Source organism: Ctenopharyngodon idella, chromosome 2 (assembly GCF_019924925.1).
Source record: "Ctenopharyngodon idella isolate HZGC_01 chromosome 2, HZGC01, whole genome shotgun sequence".
Lineage (NCBI taxonomy): Eukaryota > Metazoa > Chordata > Actinopteri > Cypriniformes > Xenocyprididae > Ctenopharyngodon > Ctenopharyngodon idella.
Genome location: NC_067221.1, coordinates 10,304,564 through 10,323,704, shown reverse-complemented (window position 1 = coordinate 10,323,704; position 19,141 = coordinate 10,304,564). Strand labels below are relative to the sequence as shown.

Below are 19,141 nucleotides of genomic sequence, written 5' to 3'. Positions count from 1 at the left end.
GGTTAGTTTTGAGTAGCAATTGGGGAGGTTTTGTTATGAAAACCTGGCAACCCTGGTCCCAAGTTTGGTAAAAAATGATCTCATTCCGTTCAAGAGGGATAGCCATTTTAGTAAAAGTGGCCACGCCCACTTTGAAAGTTTTGGCCTCCCACTGCAGACTTGAATTAAGTTTTGACTTCTTTTCGATAACTATTGACAACCAGACTTCAGAGAATCTTTCTGCACTGGTTTGGTTCCGATCGGGTGAAAAACCTAGAACTAGTTCGCAGAAGTAGTTTTTTTAGAAAAATCCAAAATACCAGAAAATTTCGCCAGGGTCATGATGGAATCAGAGACTATATAAGACATTTGAGCCTGTAACGAACGATTTAGGAGTTATGAGCCACCAGGCTGATTGGGTGAGCCTTGGTGACGTTGTAGGCGGGATAGGTACTATTATCCCTCAAAGTTTCTCTGACTTAGTTTGGTCTGCCCGATCACTTTTAGGGGAGAATGCTGATCCTTGGAAATTTTAACAATTAATATAGGGTTTCACTGCTATGTACTTGAACCTCTAATTAGGCCATGAAGTAAACTAAGGCCCAGTTTCACAAACAGGACTTAGATTAAGCCAGGATTAAGCCTTAGTTCGATTAGGGCATTTAAGTAGCTTTTATAAACGTGCCTTAAAAAAAAAAAAAAAAAATTACTGGTGTGCATCTTGAGACAAAACAATGGCACTAACATTTATCAGTGCAAGTTGCTTTCAGTTAAAACAGCTCAAACATGCATTTTAGTCTGTGAAACCAGGGGGGTAAGTGTTTTATGTTAACTTTTTGAAATGCCACAACCATGATTTGTCAATTTGGTCGTCATAGTCATGTAGTTTAATAATCAAATGTATATAAAAAGCAACTAAAACAAGAAATGTCAGTCCTTTCATCAGGTTTGCATTTATTAAAGTGTACAGTAAATACAAACTTGAACATTCAGTTTGACACACAATTTAATTTGTACACAAAATGGAAGATGTCAATTATTTTTCAATGAGCTGAGACTGAATCTTATTTGATGATAATTTAATGTTTTTACTATGAGTCAAGGGAAAAGGTACTAAATTAAAAGTGTCCTTTTGTAAAATGTGATCCACATGGTCAAAAACACCTGGATGATGGAAGGCATCTCCAAGGGAGTTTCCAGTTCTCATGTGTTGAATTTATAATCCAGCAGTTTTCTCCTGTTTTAGATCTCAGGAAGGAACCAGTTTATTTTTGTGTAAAAACCTTTTATTGGATTTTGCAACCTTCGCTTTTACGTCGGCACCTGTAGATGAATAACGACAGCTCAGACTGTTGCTTTCCAAAACAAAATATAGTTGTTGAACATGAAAATCTCACTACTCACCCAATTTTTTATTCACAAACTCCACAGCTGCACCTTGGTTGACACCCCTTTTCCTTTTGAGGGACAGAAGCTCTGCATCTGAAGATAAATATACACAGAAATATTATTTTTTCTACTAAATTTGGTTTAGAAAATGGTCTGTCACAATGTGTTATCTTACTGGTTGTTCTTTTGGTTCCTGGGCCGTAAAGACGGGACTGTATGAAGGCCATGGCACTTTGTTGCAGTGATTGGGCAGCAGATTCATCTTTCACTCTCTTTACGCTGTAGCTGTCTGGTAAACTGAAATCAGATGTTTTCCATGTATACATGAGGAAGCCTTACAGTAAGGTTAATGAAAACATAGTTAATTACCATCATTACCTTTTGGGTTTTCTTTTTGATGTGGTCTTCGTCTCTTTCTCAGCTATAAAATAGTTTTGTCATTCAATACGTGAACTGACCAACAGAAAAAAATGTGTAAAGTTATAGAAAATTCCAGTGTTACAGATTTTTGTTACCTTTGTCATTCTCTGATAGCTCAGTCTGTCTAAAATGAAACAATAACAGTTTATTAAGTTTCCACAATCATTTAAGGAATCAAATGAATTATTTTCCTCTGGAGAACTTACTCCTGGGGTTCTGTATCAAATTCCTCGAGGAGGTCTTCAGGAAGACGTTTTCTCGACTGAAAAACAACAGATGTAACATTTCATGATGTTTCGACTTTGGCATTGATGTTAACGTTAAATCTACAATTTATTGTGTGGATTAAGAGAAAGTGTATACACGTTTCTAGTAATAATAATAATAATGTAGTAGACATCATGGGGATGGTATTCACAACCCTATACCTTTTGTTCTTGAAATAGCTGTTGTCTTTTCCTTCGCTTCTCCTTCAATAGGTTCTTTTCTCTGAAAACAAAGCGGAAAAAAAGTTTAAACCCCATAAGCTCATGTGCTCTGTCTCTCTGAAGCAAGCGGACACACTCACGGACCTTTTAGCTGACTCTAATGCATATTTAACGCTCTTCAGCGCAGCACTTTTGGACGCACCAAAGGCGACCTCCTCGGGGAGTTCATCGTCACTGGACTCAAACTCAGCCTGTGTCAATTCCGACATTTTGTCAGTCTCTTTTAGCGTAGTAAACCTGATTTTAGTACACACGCTGGATGGGACTCGCCATATTAAACGCCAACAACGTTGAACATACATTAAAGACAAACAGACTAAAGTCACAAGCATTGGCTGCAATAGATGCTGCCATCTGGTGGTTCGGATGTCTCTGCAATATCTGCCCGTAAACAAAATGATGCAAATGGCGGAGTTTATAATAATAGCACATACGCCAGATACTGACTATACAAAGATCATGTCTGTATTGTCACATTTATATGTAAAACACTCTTTCAGTACACAGAGATAAGGATAACTAGTTATTGTTTATAATTTTATATTTGTATTTCATAATTCCCTGCAGTTTGTATCATGAATTATTACGGTAAAAGTAAATACTAAAAAAGTAAATAAACTCTACTACTACTACTACTACTACTACTACTATACAGACTATTATTTATAATATTGATAATTAAAAATGCTCGAAATTATTATGGTGAAATATCATGGTTCCTTACAACAACAACAATATTAAATAATATTATTATAATAATTATTTTTACTATACAAACTATTATTTATAGTATTGATCATTTAAACATATTTGTAATTATTATGGTGATATTTATTATGGTATGTTTCTTTGCAACAAAAACAATTTAATTAAAAATAATGTTAATAATAAATGTATTATTATAATTAATAATAAATGTAATTATATATTGTTAATAGATTTTAGTAATAAAAATAAACTATATACGTCCTTTCAACGAGTGGAGAATAATCTTATGGTCCGTCATACGGTTTTGATATCTGACCAATCGGTGTTTCTGACGTGTTTGTGACATGGATGCTGCTGCTGGTGTATTTTGTCATTGTGTGGATTATACACCAGCGCAAGCACTGGCTAAAAAAACAATACTCCGCTTAAAGGCATTCGAATCGTTCTGTCAATATTTAATTTTCATGTAAATATCGCTTTGCACCAACAGACATGCCAGGCTTTGTTGTTTTTGCGCTAGTATTGTCATTGTCCGCGATAGTGCCCTGTCTGGGCTCTCCACCGTCAGTAGCGGCATCGCCTCAGCCCTGTCTCGCGCCGTTGCAGTGGGAGGGTCGGACCGTTCAATATGACCACGGCACGGGACGAAACACACGGGCATCGGTCACCTATGATGCACAGAATCAGCGAATTAGGGTTCTGGAGCAGAAGACAGGACACACACCTTGTAAAAAGTACGAATTCATCAAATGTTATGAAATGCATTTTAATATTCTTCTTGTCACTGCAAAATACTCAGTACCTTTTGTCTTGTTCTCCAGTACAAACATCTAAACATTCTTACGTCGATATACACTTACTTGAGGAGCAAAATGTCATAATGTAAAGTCCTGTTTTCTGAAAAATGTATCAAAATTAAGTGACCCTTAAAAACAGTAAAAAATATCTGCCAATAAGAAAATTAAACTTAATTTAAAGGGATTTTTTTTTTTTTTTTTTTACCCCATTGGCAGATTTTTTTCTTGCTTTTAAGTGGTCACTTATTTATTTAATTTTCTTCCAGAAAACATGACTTTGTATCTGGGTCATTGACGAATAAGGTTTTTAAAAGTGTAAAAAAAAGAAACACAATGGAGATATAATTAATTTTGAAGTTTTATTAAGTGTTAACAATGAGATTATGTGGTTTTTATAGTCAGTTAACACTGCTTTTGTCATTTTTTACAAGATGGACAAAATTTTGTCACCAAAAAAGACATCCGGTTTAACCAAAATTTTGGTTTTACCGAATGACACTTTTGGTTATACCGAATGACGATATTTTCAAACAATGCTAACAGGCTGATATCTAGCTAGCTAGCAAAAGGACAATCAAACATTTTATTTTTTTATATTTTTAAAATATTACAACATTTTCCATGTTTTAAAGCGGTTGTACCGAATGACCTGATGTTTCGGGACATGCAAGCAAGTGAAAACATGATTTTTTTAAATAGTTAAGAGAGAGTTAGTAACTTTGCTTCATGACCATGTGGTCCTGTGCAGGTGTCCGAATGATGTCACATCCTGTCACATGATATTAACCACATGACTTGATCCAAAATGTTCCCTTTATATTGGTTACTCCAAATGACATCAATGAAATTCATTTTTCCGGACATTCTTTCTCATAACAAAGCAACGACTTCTACACATAATTTTAATACCATTTTGCACTATGTTGATATATAATGTTATAAAATCATGCCAGAATAAAAAATATATACATTTATATATATATATATATTTTATATATATTTTAATCAAATGAAATGGCTGTATTGACCTTTGGACGGTTAAACCGAATATCCTTTTTGACACTTCAAAATCTTTAAAATACCTTTATATGTAGCAAAATATAATTAAAACCTTTTGGATTCAATAAAAGAGATCTAGTTGTACTACCTTACATACTTTGGATGTCATATCTTTGTTTTTTTTATTATTTTAAGGCCTTTGGACTAAAAAATGACCCGTCACTTCATTGACCCATCAGTTATTTTGCTTATCAAGATGATGCAGATGATCCATTATAGTTAAAAATGACCACACATAGTTATTGTGTTCTGAAAAATCATTAAAATATAATGAAGTTTAATTGATTTTATGTAAATTTACTTGCATTCATTTATTTGTATTGTGCAATTGCTTTTGAGGTTCTTTGAGTACATCTACTTGTTCAAGAGTGGAGTGCTTTTCCAGATTGAGGAAATTACCAAGCAGTGTGCAAAGATCGCTCTGACGGAGGCCTGGGACCCTTATGACATACCCCTGAACTCCACATATGAGGACCAGTACTTCATTGGAGGACCTGGAGACATGATCGAAGTTCAAGAATGGTCTGATCGAAAACCGGCTCGCAAAAGTATGTTTGTTATAGTTATGTTGTAAATTTTGTATATAACATGTGCCTTGATTTTTCTACAAGAACTCTTAATATGGTCCTGATTATCTAAATTTTTCCTATGTCTCTCACAGATGAAGCTTGGGTTGGTGTGTACACTTTGAAGGACTGCTATCCTGTGCAGGAGACATACACAAAGAACAGTAGCGTGACCACGTCCACCCGCTTCTTTGACCTTCAGCTGGGCATTAGTGACCCTGGGGTGTTCAACCCACCCAGCACCTGCCAGTCAGCACTGTCCGAGAAGATGACATCTGACTGCTGAATACCTCACTCATCTCTGCTCATCACATACCCATAATACAGTAACAGCTTCTAAATAACTGATATTGCAATGACAAAGAGCACATGACATTAGTGCAGGTACTATTAAATATAATCAGCTTTGAAATAAACCAAGAATGTCAGTTTTAAGTTCACTAGTCCTTGTTGATTTACAGTGTGAACTGTGCCTCACATATTATTGAAGCCTCGTTTTTAATATGCTATATTTTTGGCAAACTATGAGTTTTGCTGATCCAGAGTGGATTAATGTAGTACTTACTGTTTTGTTTTACAGTTAATATTTTGTTCATCTACTTATTATTTTATTTAGGTTTACAGTGTGGATGCTTACAGTTTATTTTGTTTATAGCCGTTGAAGAAACCTCTAGAATTTGAATTTCAATAAAATTGTTTACCTCACTACCACTGTTGTTGAGCAAATTGATTTAACAATATATAGCTTTTATTAGACAATTAACCAGTGATGTTACATAGACAACAGTCTCAGCCTCAGACGTTACGCCCATGGACCGCATATGCATATGGCACGCTTAACTGGAAACACTTCAGGATTTTTGAAGTTGTCATCTGGTTGGTTGAATTCTACAGGATATCCGGGAGACGTGTGTGTCGCGTTCTTTTACGGTCCGCCTGGAAACATATGCCGTGATGCCAAACCCCCTCATGGAAGAAGAACGCCAATGTTTACAACTGTGACAATGAGCGCTTACCAAGATCAACTAAATGCTGGATTTTTAAAAGTATGTGAAGTTCGCGGCTCCATTGTTGCAGTAAACTTGAACAGCTTTCCTTGAATTAATAATTTATTAGATGCATTCCGGTCTGTTATTGTAGGGACATCGACTTTACATTTTCACGCCCCTAAACATGACGCGGAACAAAACTAAATGTGATTGTCTTCACACCAGTTGATTAAAAGTCAGAAATGAGCAAAGTTGGACCTGATAGAAGCTCTGGCATCATTTGTGTATGGATGTCACTTGTTTTCATCTGAATTCAATGAAATTGAGACATTTCAAATGTTGACTGTCTGTTAGGGCCACTGTATGAGCATATTGTAGCTTGGTATAGCGAAATAAATGTAATCAAATAGGTATGTTATATTATGTTATTGTTTGTTATATATTTACTTGATGCTGTAGAACTATGAATGAATTCAATTAGAATAGTTGACAGGCCTGACGCAGTTCCGGATTCTACTACATATCCCAGAATCCTCTTTCCAAAACAACATCACACTATTTCCTGTTCGACTGTAAAAGAAAGTCATCAGATGGTGCGGAATTTTTTAACGGGATAGATCCTCACTGAATTATCTGTTGACTGTAATACAACGCGTACTTTTATAAGATTGTACACCAAGGTAAGCGACATGATCGTTAACTCACATTTATTTTGATAAATCAATGCTAATGTCACAACGAATGAGCCGCTTCTGTTATGCAGATTGATTGACTCAGTGTAACCGGATAGATTGTTTTCAAGAGAGATTGTGAGTTTAGTATTGTTTATTTCGCTTGTTGCCGCTTTAGGTAGCAAGATAGAAATCTGTGGTGTGTTATTATGACACTGTGTTTCACATTTTGAGAAATTCGCGCTGGGTTTCCTGTTATACCGTTGTTGTATTATCATGCTAGCCCATAGCATGCAAATTGTTTTGGCAGAGCTCTGAAATAACCACTTCACAACATAAACACAGAGGATTTCATAATTCATTTCAGTTAATTGGGTTGTATACTTAAATTGACCATTTAATAAAAGAAACTAGGCCCATTTTGTATGAGCAATTTTAAGCTAGTGTCATATATAAAGCAATAAAGCCTAATTTCCCATATTGTCATTTAGGGTAGTTGACAACTGTATGAAGAAGTCAGTTCACTTCTCATGTATTCTTTTTGGATGAAGCAAAACTACTGCCTAGTCTAGTTAGATCTGTCATACTGAGTGATATGCAAACAATGCATGAAAATTCCTGTGCTCGTTGTTTTTCGGTAAATGATAACAGTAAGAGGAACTTGTCCTACTAACCAGACAGACACTTACTGTTCTCTTAACCTCGTGCCTGTTTTAAAGGTTTTCTAGAGTACTTCCTGGTCTTCCTGATAAGACTTGCAAGACTAGATTTTCATGCTCTTTCTTTTATTAAGACTAGTTGTATTCACTTACTTTCCACAACAGTCTTTTCAATTTTGATTAAAATTGCATTATAGCAAGCCTTGTTGATTTTAGCAGGATGAATCCACTTCAGAGTATTTGGCTCATAATTTTGTTTTTCTGAATTGTCATGATGTGTTAATTTAGGTACAAGTTCTTGTCTGTTTTTGTCATATTCATACATTATCCTGCTTATTACACTGCTGCTTAGCAAATACATAATATATATACACAAAATATTCATTTGAGTTGTTATTATGCTGCCTTCATGTGCTATTGGAAATTTGATAATTCCTACTTCTGAAGTCGTGATTACGAGCTTATCGCATTCAAGTTTTGAAATGGGAGGGTGTTCATGTGCAATTTTTACCTAGGAAACTCGTATTTAAGGCAACATTACTATCATGGTGTCAGGTGTGACAGAACTCTCTGCAGAATCTTGGGTAATGTAGTTTTTCACCAGAATTTTGCTTTTAAACAAGATTGTTTAAAAAATAAGTTGAATGATGAAGGCTGATGGCTATGGCAAAAGCAAATACCTTTAAAAAAAAACATAGCTCACAGTAGATCTGTCTTTAAAGGTTTATATTAAGTTACTGATTAAAATCAATTCCCCTATGGAGACAATGAATGGAATTTTCACTTCTTATGTTGTGCCAAATTTCGACCCCCTGCCAGATTATTACCCCCCTAGTATTGGTAGGTGTGGAGGAGGGGTTAGGATTAGGGGTGGGGTTAAGATAAGCAATTAGGTAGCAACTTTAACGAGGGGGAATTTTTTATTTTTTTATTTACTTTTTTATTTTGAGTATATCCATTTAGTGGTGATACAGGATGTTGGGTGGTTTTGTTGATATAAAGACGTCACAAAGTCTAGATCATATGACAGCAATAACTATAAACCTTTGACCACTGTGTAAAATGCCTCCACTTTCTGTGTCCTTTCAGAACTAGGCATGACTACAGAGTCTGACTCTCCAGAAGTGTGAGTGTGAATGGAGTGACACGAGTGGACACGACTGACGAGTCATGGACAGCCAATGTGGCAGCAGTGTGGGGTCCCGGGCCACTCTAGGGGGTGTGGGCAACATCAACTCCACCCTCATTTCTTCCCGTATCGAGTCCTACGAAGCAGGAGAGAAGAAGTGCATCTCTGATGTTCGAAGAACCTTTTGCTTGTTTGTGACCTTTGACCTTTTGTTCGTCACCTTGCTGTGGATCATTGAGCTCAATGTATGCTGTGGTTTTACATCTCCACGAGATATTATTAATAATGTGAAGTTCTCTTAAATTTAAGTGGAAAACACCAATTTAATAGTGATTCAGGTGCACTACATTTTGTTTGAATGCAAATAAATGTAATTATTATTTTTTTTTTATTTATCTTCATCCAGGTCAGTGGAGGTATACAAGAGCAGCTGACGAAAGAGGTGTTGCAGTATGATTACCACAAATCCTTTTTTGACATATTTGTAAGTACTGGCCAATACACTGGCCTCTATTGCATGAATTGATGCAAAGCTAATAATTAATTAAATCATAAAAATGTTATATATATATATATATATATATATATATATATATATATATATATATATATAGTGTGTGTATACAGGTGCTGGTCATATAATTAGAATATCATCAAAAAGTTCATTTTTTTATTATAAATTATTTTTAAAAATGAAACTTTCATATATTCTAGATTCCCTACATGTAAAGTAAAACATTTCAAAAGTTTTTTTTAAAATTTTGATGATTAGAGCGTATAGCTCATGAAAGTCCAAAATCCAGTATTTCAAAATATTAGAATATTTCCTAAGATCAATCAAAAAATGGATTTGCAAAACAGAAAAGTTAAAGTTCTTTAAAGTATGTTCTTTTGTGCACTCAATACTTGATCGGCAGGACATATTACAGCAAATGACTTGCTCCTAGCACAAATTACTGCATCAGTGAAGTGTGGCATGGAAGTGATCAGCCTGTGGCACTGCTGAGGCACTATTGAGCCTTCAGATCATCTGTATATTGTTGGATCAACTGTTTCTCATCTTTCTCTTGAAAATATCCCTTAGATTCAGGTCAGGCATATTGGCTGGCCAATAAAGCACAGTAATATCATGGTCAGCAAACCACTTGGAAGTGGTTTTTGCACTGTGGGCAGGTGCTAAAGTCCTGCTGGAAAAGGAAATCAGCATCTCCATAAAGCTTGTCAGCAGATAGAAGCATAAAGTGCTCCAAAATCTCCTGGAAGATGGCTGCATTGACTTTGCACTTGATAAAACACAATGGACCAACACCAGCAGACGTCACGGCCCCCCCAAATCATTATTGACTTCAGAAACTTCACACTAGACTTCAAGCAGCTTGGATTCTGTGCCTCTCCAGTCTTCCTTTAGACTCTGGGACCATGATTTCAACATGAAATGCAAAATTTACTTTTATCTGAAAAGAGGACTTTCGACCATTGTTCACTGTCCAGTTCTTTTTCTCCTTAGCCCAGGTAAGATGCTTCTGACGTTGTCTCTGGTTCAGAAGTGGCTTGGTAGTCCTTTTCCTGAAGATGTCTGAGTGTGGTGACTCTTGATGCGCTGACTCCGGCTTCATTCTACTCAATGTGAAGCTCTCCCAAGTGTTTGAATCGGCTTTACTTGACAGTATTCTCAAGCTTGCGGTCATCCCTGTTGCTTGTGCACCTTTGCCTACCCAATTTCTTCCTTCCAGTCAACTTTGCATTTAATATGCTTTGATACATCACTCTGTAAACAGCCACCCCATTCAGTAATGACCTTCTGTGACTTACTCTCTTTGTGGAGGGTGTCAATGATTGTCTCCTGGACCATTGCCAAGTCAGCAGTCTTCCCCATTAGTGTGGTTTCAAAGAACAAAAGATACCCGGAATTTATACTGTAGGGATGGTCATTTAATGAAACTCAAATGTAAATATTCTAATATTTTGAGATACTGGATTTTGGACTTTCATTAGCTGTACGCTCTAATCAACAAATTTAAAAAAAAAAACTTTTGAAATGTTTTACTTTACATGTAGGGAATCTAGAATATATGAAAGTTTCATTTTTTAAAATAATTTACAATAAAAAAATGAACTTTTTCACGATATTCTAATTATATGACCAGCACCTGTATATATATATATATATATATATATATATATATATTTACATTTTTATGATTAAATTAATATACATAAACAGAGAACCGTGAACATGTGAATGTGTTATTAAATTATTGAATGATCAACATAAAGTCTCAGGATCTGCTTTTTAAAATATACTCCATTTTGACTCTTTAGCAGGGAAATCACCAACATTTATAGATGTGCTTTAAGATGAAACTGGTGTGGTAAAATTTTAGGGCCAGTTCTTCCCACAGTTCCCTTTTCAAAGATGACTTTTCTCTCTCGACGTAGATGACTTCACTAATACTTCTTTCAAACCACATGGTTTCTGTCCAGGAAACTTCATTATTGTTCTTAAAGGGATAGTTCACTCAAAAATGTTGTTGTCATTTACTCATCCCCATCTCCAAATGCGTGTATGACTAATTTCTTCTGTGGAGCACAGAGGAAGATAATTTGAAGAATGATTTATCCATATATATTTTTTGTCCATTGTTGTTCAAAACAAAGAACCTTACTGACTTTCATTATGTGGACATATTATTAAAAGTATCTTCTGTTGTGTTTCACAGAAAAAAGAAAAAACGATATGTGGGTGAGGAAATGATGACTGAATTTATCTCTTTAACCCTTCTATCTCGGGTCACATGCTTATAAAGTGGGTTGCCTTATTGATGTACACATTCAGTTGTTCTGGTGTTTAAAGGGTTAGTTCACCCAAAGATGAAAATTCTGTCATTAATTATTCACCCTCATGTCGTTTAAAAACCAGTAAGACCTTCGTTCATCTTCGGAACACAAATTAAGATATTTTTGATGAAATCCGATAAATAATAATAAATAAATAACTTTATTTAACAAATTCATTTTTCCCCTGTAATTCTGCTACGCTATTTACGTTGCAGAGCTTCAGTGTTTACGTCCGTACGCCGGCTCAGTATTGGCCAATAATGAGTCGCCGTTCTGACGTAGAACCTGGAAGAACCTGGATATTGTTGAGTAAAGTCTTTTTTTTTCTTTTTTTTTCCGCACAAAAAGTATTCTTGTCGCTTCATAAGATTAAGGTCGAACCACTGTAGTCACGTCGACTACTTTATTGATGTTTTTACTACTTTTCTGGACACTGAATGTGGTAATTTTGTTGCTTTCAATTGAGGATAAAAAAAAAAACCACGGATTTCATCAAAATATCTTAATTTGTGTTTCGAAGATGAACGAAGGTCTTACGGGTGTGGAACGACATGAGGGTGAGTAATTAATGACAGAATTTTCATTTTTGGGTGAACTAACCCTTTATAATCTTTGTTTTGGATCCTTTAAATGTGCGAATTTATGCCTTATTTTTAAGCAGCGTTTAAAAAATAAGTCAACACTTTTTTTATTTTAAGACAGCTTGGTATTTGGGAAATAAACCTGTAGACTTTGCCCTGTAAGTTGTTGTTTTGCCTAGATTTATGCAAATACACAGTGAGATGCCATTTTGAAAAGTGCTACCTGACAGCATTCTTTAAACTGAAGTTTTAAAGCAAAAAATGTTGATAAACCAGTCTTCAAAGGTAGATAGCACATTTAATTGTGTCATTCACTACAGTACAAACCTTTGCAGTCTTTTATGCTGCATTAATTTGATCAAAATACAGTTAAATAATGAAATATTATTACAATTAAAAATGTAATTTATTCCTGTGATTGCAAAACTGAAATTTCAGCATCATTACTCCAGTCTTCAGTGTCACATGATCCTTCAGTAATCATTCTAGTATGATGATTTGGTGCTCAAGCAACATTTTTAATTATTATCAATGTTGAAAACAGTTGTGCTGCTTAATATTTTTGTGGAAACCATGATACATTTTTTTCAGGATTCTTTGATGAATAGAAAGTTTAAAAGAACAGCTTTTGTATTAAAAAGAAATCATTTGTAACATGACTTTTCTGTCACTTTTGATCAGTTTAATGCATCCTTGCTTAAAAAGTAATGAATAAAACTAATTTCTTTCAAAATGTAAAAAATGAATAAAAATTAATACAATTCTATTTATTTTGAATTTCTTTCAAAATGAATAAAATGTTAGTTTTTGATAAATAAAATTTTTCTAAAAAAAATTATTTCTAAAAAGAAATCTTACAGACCCCAAACTGTTAAACAATGGTCTGTATATGCTGTGTATATAAAGAAGCAAAAGATAATGTTACAGAGTGAATGTTTTTCTCCTCAGCTCTTGGCTGTGTTCCGCTTTGCAGTCTTGATTCTGGCCTATGCAGTGTGTAGACTGCGTCATTGGTGGGCCATTGCGGTAGGCAGCCTTTTACTTTATATTCCTCCACCCTCCACCAGAGGGCACTGTTGCTTTACTCATTAATAACATGATGGAACTTTGTTTCAGTCCTTAACATGACTGAGCTTCACTTAAACATATAACTATAAAAATTTAGTAGATTAGATATAGGTTCATGTAATGACCATTATATATTTACATTTGTTCATTACAGATAACTACCGCAATCACCACTGGTTTCTTAATAGTGAAAGTAGTTGTATCAAAGGTATGAGATGTTTTTCATTCAGCTTTTTATTTTTATTTTTTTTAATTTGAGATTTACACACTTTTTTGCAATGACCCAAAAATGTTCTTCTGTTGTCCAGCTCCTGTCTCAGGGGGCGTTTGGGTATTTGTTACCCATCATCTCCTTCATTCTGGCATGGATAGAGACGTGGCTGCTGGACTTCAAAGTCCTGCCCCAGGAGGCTGGTGATGAAATCAGTGAGAATCAAATTATCTAATATAATATCTAATTACAGTGAGACATGCAAAGAGTAATCACAAGCATTATCAGTGCAGGCTAATGGATGTAGACGACATTATAACTCATTTGCTCTTACAGCATGTCAGTATCATGTGTGTCCTCTGTCATAGGGTATCTTTCAGTGCAGAGTGCGCCAGATCGAGAGCCTCTTTTATACCCAGGAGGACCTGTTTCAGAAGGCCAGTTCTACTCTCCTCCTGAATCCATGGCAGGTAATAGCTCACTAACTGTCCAATACTAGCCGGACAACCATGAAAATGGTTCTCAGGAGCACATGGAAATTTAAAATCATGTCTTTTACAAGTCGTAATAACTTGTTTTTCTGGTTCTGGTGCTTGATAGCTTGAAAGATTAGTAAATCAGCTGTGTAACATTTTGTTGTAGTTTGTCCTTATTGATTTAGTGTGTGTTGCATTGTTTTTAGTCAGTTTATTTAAACAGAAATCAGTCTTACAAATGAGAGATTTAATGTCCTCACCACGTTTATACAACAGTAACAGACGTGTATTTTCCAGGAAATGGTACTACCAGACTCAGGTGCACTGTGGTGAGCGCTAGATATTATCAAGGATAAATGTATTTAGAGGTGTTGCAGCAGTATTAAAGCGCATAGAAAAAAATATTTAAACCATTACTGTCTCCTATTAATCAATTACAAAGTGTATATTTTGCGCCATTATCATTTTATACACAATAAAACTCTCTCTCTCCCTCTATATATATATATATATATATATATATATATACAGTGCCACTTGAAAGTTTGTGAACCCCTTGCAGAATCTGTGAAAAATATTAACAAAATAAAAGAGATAATACAAAATGCATGTTATTTTTTATTTAGTACTGTCCTGATTAAGATATTTTACATAAAAGATGTTTACATATAATTCACAAGACAAAAAATAGCTGAATTTATTAAAATGACCCCATTCAAAAGTTTGTGAACCATTGATTCTTAATACTGTGTGTGGTTACCTGGATGATCTACGACTGTTTTTTTTGTTTTGTGATGGTTGTTCATGAGTCCCAGAAGGAAACACGATGCATTAAGAGCCGGGGGGGGGCTTCATCCTTTTGAAAAGGATGAAGATGTCCAAATTTTTCTTATTTTGTTTAAATATCAGTTTTCTTCATTTAGTACTGCCCTTCGGAAGCAACAGAAGATACCTACATGTTTCCCAGAAGACAAATTAAGTACAATTTACCTTGATCTTCAAATTCAAAAAGTTTTCACCCCCCGGCTCTTAATGCATCATGTTTCCTTCTGGAGCATCAGTGAATGTTTGAACCTTTTTTAAAAGTTGTGTATGAGTCCCTCAATTGTCCTCAGTGTGAAAAGATGGATCTCAAAATCATTCAGTCACTGCTGGAAAGGGTTCAAATATGCAAAAAATGCTTAAAATCTGAAGAATCTGCAGGACCTGGAGGATTTTTCTGAAGAACAGAGCTCAGTTTAACTGCTCAGAACAAACAAGAGACTCATGAACAACCATCACAAAACAAAAAAACAGTCGTAGATCATCCAGGTAACCACACACAGTATTAAGAATCAATGGTTCACAAACTTCTGAACTGGGTCATTTTAATAAATTCAGCTATTTTTTTGTCTTGTGAATTATATGTAAACATCTTTTATGTAAAATATCTTAATCAGGACAGTACTAAATAAAAAATAACATGCATTTTGTATTATCTCTTTTATTTTGTTAAAATTTTTCACATTTTCACAGATTCTGCAAGGGGTTCACAAACTTTCAAGTGGCACTGTTATGTTTCTGTAATGATTAATCCACACCAGTATGTGTAAGCGCTTTAGTCACAGTAGTGTTTCTAATGCTAAAATATACTTGTTCTTGTGATTTAATGGATTCAAAGATAGATCGCACAAAATTTTCATCAAAAGCAAGTCTTTGGGAACAACTAGAAACTATTTGGAAGTCAATAACAACAGAGACTATAGAAAAGTACATAAAAACAATGCCAGCAAGAATGCAAGCTGTTATCAAGGCCAAAGGAGGCCATACAAAATAAAAATAAAATATATATATTTTTTGGTTATGTGTGAATAAAGACTATTTCGTTGTTTCAGTTTGTTAATTGCCTAATAAATGACAATAACATTTTTACTTTTAATAAGTTTTTGATAGATTCCTAAAATATTTGTTTTCTCTTTATTATGACCGGTGGTCTAATAAGTTTGTTAAGCAGTGTGTGTGTATGTATATATGTGTATGTGTGTGTGTGTGTGTGTGTGTATATAGATATAGATATAGATATATAGATATATATAGATTTGCACACATGTATTTTAAGTGCTATGACTCGTCTGCTTTTCTTTAAAGTTTATCATAGAGTTTTGCATGTCAATCTGCAACATTTTTCCTAACAATAGTCAATAATTAATGTAAACTACGCATATATTGTACCCATTTTGACAATGTTTGCACATTTTTCCCCCTTTTTTTACAATTAGATCAGTAGAAAATGTACAAATAATTTTACTGTGATTTTAACTGATTCAGACAAAAATGTTCAATGTATTTATATATATATATATATATAAACGCACACACACACACACACACAGTACTGTGCAAAAGTCATGCACCACCACCAGCTTTATTGTTTTAGCAATGTTTTAATGACCATCCATATTTATTTTTCAGTCTCTTTATTACGATACAAACAGAAAATACAGGAAATTTGTACACAAAATGTAAAAAAAAATAAAAAATCTGAACAAAATTGTTTCTTTAAGCAAAAGTCAGTATTTAGTGTGATCTCCTGGACTTCCATTTACTCAAATAAGAAACTCAGAGAAACTTCTCATCAGATTTTGAAAGTTTTCTTGGCCTTCCAGTCCTTTTCCGTTCCATTTAAGTTTAAGAGAGCCGGTTCCTGCTAATGCTCAAGTGTAAGGGGAGGTCACTAAATACTTGCCGCTTTAGCCTATAAAAGCTGTTTTTTCTGATTTTTTTTCTTTTTTTTTAATACTGCTCATACAAATTTCCTGTATTTTCTGGTTATGTTCTAATATTGTTCTAATAAAGAGAAATAATTATATATGGTCATTATATCATTGCTAAAACAACATCTAACGGTGGCCTAAGACTTTAGCACAGTACTGTATATATAATAGTCAATAAGTTTCTATTTCAAATAAATGCTGTTATTTTGAACATTCTACTTATAAAAGAATCCTGATAATTAAACATGGATAATAATAAGAAATGTTTCTTGAGCAAATCTGCCTATACATGTATACTGAATTACTATTAAATTGATATTTCACAGTGTTGTTGATCTATCTGTGGATTTGCTCATTTATCTCTAAATTTGCTTATTTATTTATTGATTGACTTGTCTTTGCATTCTCTTGGTAAATTTGTGTAGTTTTACACTTGAATCAGCAGTGTCCAGTCCACTGGGGGCAACTAAACACTTCCCTTTCATATTCAGTGCACTCATTTTAAATGATCGCCGATGTCTTTGCAGTACTCTACGCCTTTAGATTCACAGCCAGAAAAAAGGATCACTTTACTGTGCCGTTTTAATTCAGACAGCTATTGTTCAACTTATTAAACAGAGCTTCTGAAACACAGAGAATGAATACTTACCCGAACGATTTTTATTCACTTATATATACATTTGTTAAGAACATGTATACATTTTTTTTCTAATATTATTTCAGTTTTAGAAAAAAGACAGCACAGACAACAAAATTATGTGTACTTTAGTAATATGACATAAACATCCATGTTGTTGTGTGCATACAACCGACATGTACGTACAGTAGGCCTACAGCGATGTTAAACACTCACTATATGATCTTTTGCTTCTGTAGACTCTGATGAAGACCTTGATGATAAACATGATCTAGAGAAGCCCATCGTCTAGCAGGTATTCAAAAAAAAAAAATTATATATATGTATTTTTTTATTCCTCCATCTCTCTTAATGTAATTAATAGGATTGTATTTGCCTTTTTTATCAGGAGCTCAGAGTAAACACTGACTTCTGGAGTACAACAGCCTCTTCCAGTGCTGCTCGACCTCGGGCTGTGTGTCTTAATATGGGTTTGTGTACGTGGGTGACCAGAACTAGACAGTCACTCTGCCTTAGATCCACCATCGCCACCATCAGCAGTTTGTTGATCTGTCTCTGTATGCCCACACAAGCTCTTAGTGCAATTACATTTTTGTGTGCGTCTTAATTTCTCCCACTGAACACTGTTCTGCTTATGCAGCACTGATTGAAAAAATGAAGGATTTTAATATGTATTTTGAAGTTAATCAGCAAATAATACCAGTGTTGACCACGACATTTAGCTTGTTTTCACATGACACTCTTCAACTCTGCTTCCGTGTAACAAACCGACTGCCGTCTCACATGTTCACGCAGTAAAGCTCAAATGTGTATTAACAAGACCTACATGTGAATAGCAGTAAAGTCTCAGGTCTGCACTGCCACTCTTTAGTATGTGAAGATTTCATGTTTTCCAGTTTATTCTCTCTCTTTTTTTTTTTTTTTAATGATTTTTCTACCAGTCTGTGAGTGTTTGGAATGAACAGAGAGAGATGCAAAATAAAGGACTGGCTTAGTTTTGCATGAAAAGCACTTAAATGAAGAAATCTGATTTGTAATGATGGATGGGTATATAAGAAAGTTTTTATGTTTGTCTTTGGCTCCTCTTCAGTAAGCATTCCTAAATCATCTTAAGTACATAAAATAGATCTACTTCCTGTTGAGTTTACTTGTGCCATGCTTACTGAATAAGGGCTTATGAACCTGGTTCGGGTCTGGGACCTTCAGTTTTCTATGAATATATAGAGAATCTCCATATGTATCCATTACAAAGTATGCAGGATAACGGCAGATTGTATATTCTTCTTTGGTTATGTATTAAAACAATGTTTTTATTAAATGTGAGTCTTTATGCATCAGTTTTTCAGCGAGGGGAGCGGAAACCCCTGCTGCTCTCACGGATGGTGCAGCTCCTCGCCCACAAATAACAGCTTAGATTAACAAGACAAACAGGCTGCTTCCGCTAATAAATTATCAGCCAATCATGCTGTGGTTAAACTGCTGCTTGTTTTCTTTCCAGTAAGCACCTCCGCCTGTGGCGTGTACATACCCAACCACATTTTCCTACCGCAGCAGTTTCAATCACCAGCGTGATGTTTGCAAATTCATGTCTGGGGTTTTAATCTTTAAACTTAATTAAAACATTAAAACTGATATAAGAAATGCTCTCTTGTAGCTAAAACAGTACACCATATAAAGTATTCTTAGATTAGAAGTGCTCTTTTTTTTAAGTAGTAATTTTAGG

The 19,141-nt window shown here is 34.7% G+C and overlaps 3 protein-coding genes across 3 annotated transcripts; 2 read left to right on the top strand and 1 right to left on the bottom strand.

The window, feature by feature from the left end:
• Positions 1-907: 907 nt before the first annotated feature.
• On the bottom strand, positions 908-2,623 carry nol7 (nucleolar protein 7). The gene is made up of 8 exons (XM_051915765.1): positions 2,361-2,623; positions 2,217-2,277; positions 1,995-2,050; positions 1,884-1,912; positions 1,747-1,789; positions 1,544-1,665; positions 1,384-1,461; positions 908-1,302 (listed from the first exon to the last, which is right to left on the bottom strand). The coding sequence occupies exons 1-8, from the start codon at positions 2,606-2,608 to the stop codon at positions 1,229-1,231; spliced, it is 711 nt and encodes a 236-aa protein (XP_051771725.1). The 5' UTR covers positions 2,609-2,623; the 3' UTR covers positions 908-1,228.
• A 694-nt stretch (positions 2,624-3,317) lies between these two features.
• On the top strand, positions 3,318-6,114 carry epdr1 (ependymin related 1). Its single transcript, XM_051865460.1, has 3 exons — positions 3,318-3,718; positions 5,180-5,388; positions 5,502-6,114. The coding sequence occupies exons 1-3, from the start codon at positions 3,477-3,479 to the stop codon at positions 5,690-5,692; spliced, it is 642 nt and encodes a 213-aa protein (XP_051721420.1). The 5' UTR covers positions 3,318-3,476; the 3' UTR covers positions 5,693-6,114.
• Positions 6,115-6,908: 794 nt separating this feature from the next.
• On the top strand, positions 6,909-18,736 carry stard3nl (STARD3 N-terminal like). The gene is made up of 9 exons (XM_051870748.1): positions 6,909-7,075; positions 8,815-9,099; positions 9,261-9,338; positions 13,222-13,299; positions 13,496-13,549; positions 13,650-13,767; positions 13,921-14,022; positions 17,658-17,713; positions 17,807-18,736. Exons 2-8 carry the CDS (start codon positions 8,896-8,898, stop codon positions 17,708-17,710), a joined length of 687 nt encoding a protein of 228 aa, XP_051726708.1. The 5' UTR covers positions 6,909-7,075; positions 8,815-8,895; the 3' UTR covers positions 17,711-17,713; positions 17,807-18,736.
• The last annotated feature ends 405 nt before the right edge of the window (positions 18,737-19,141 follow it).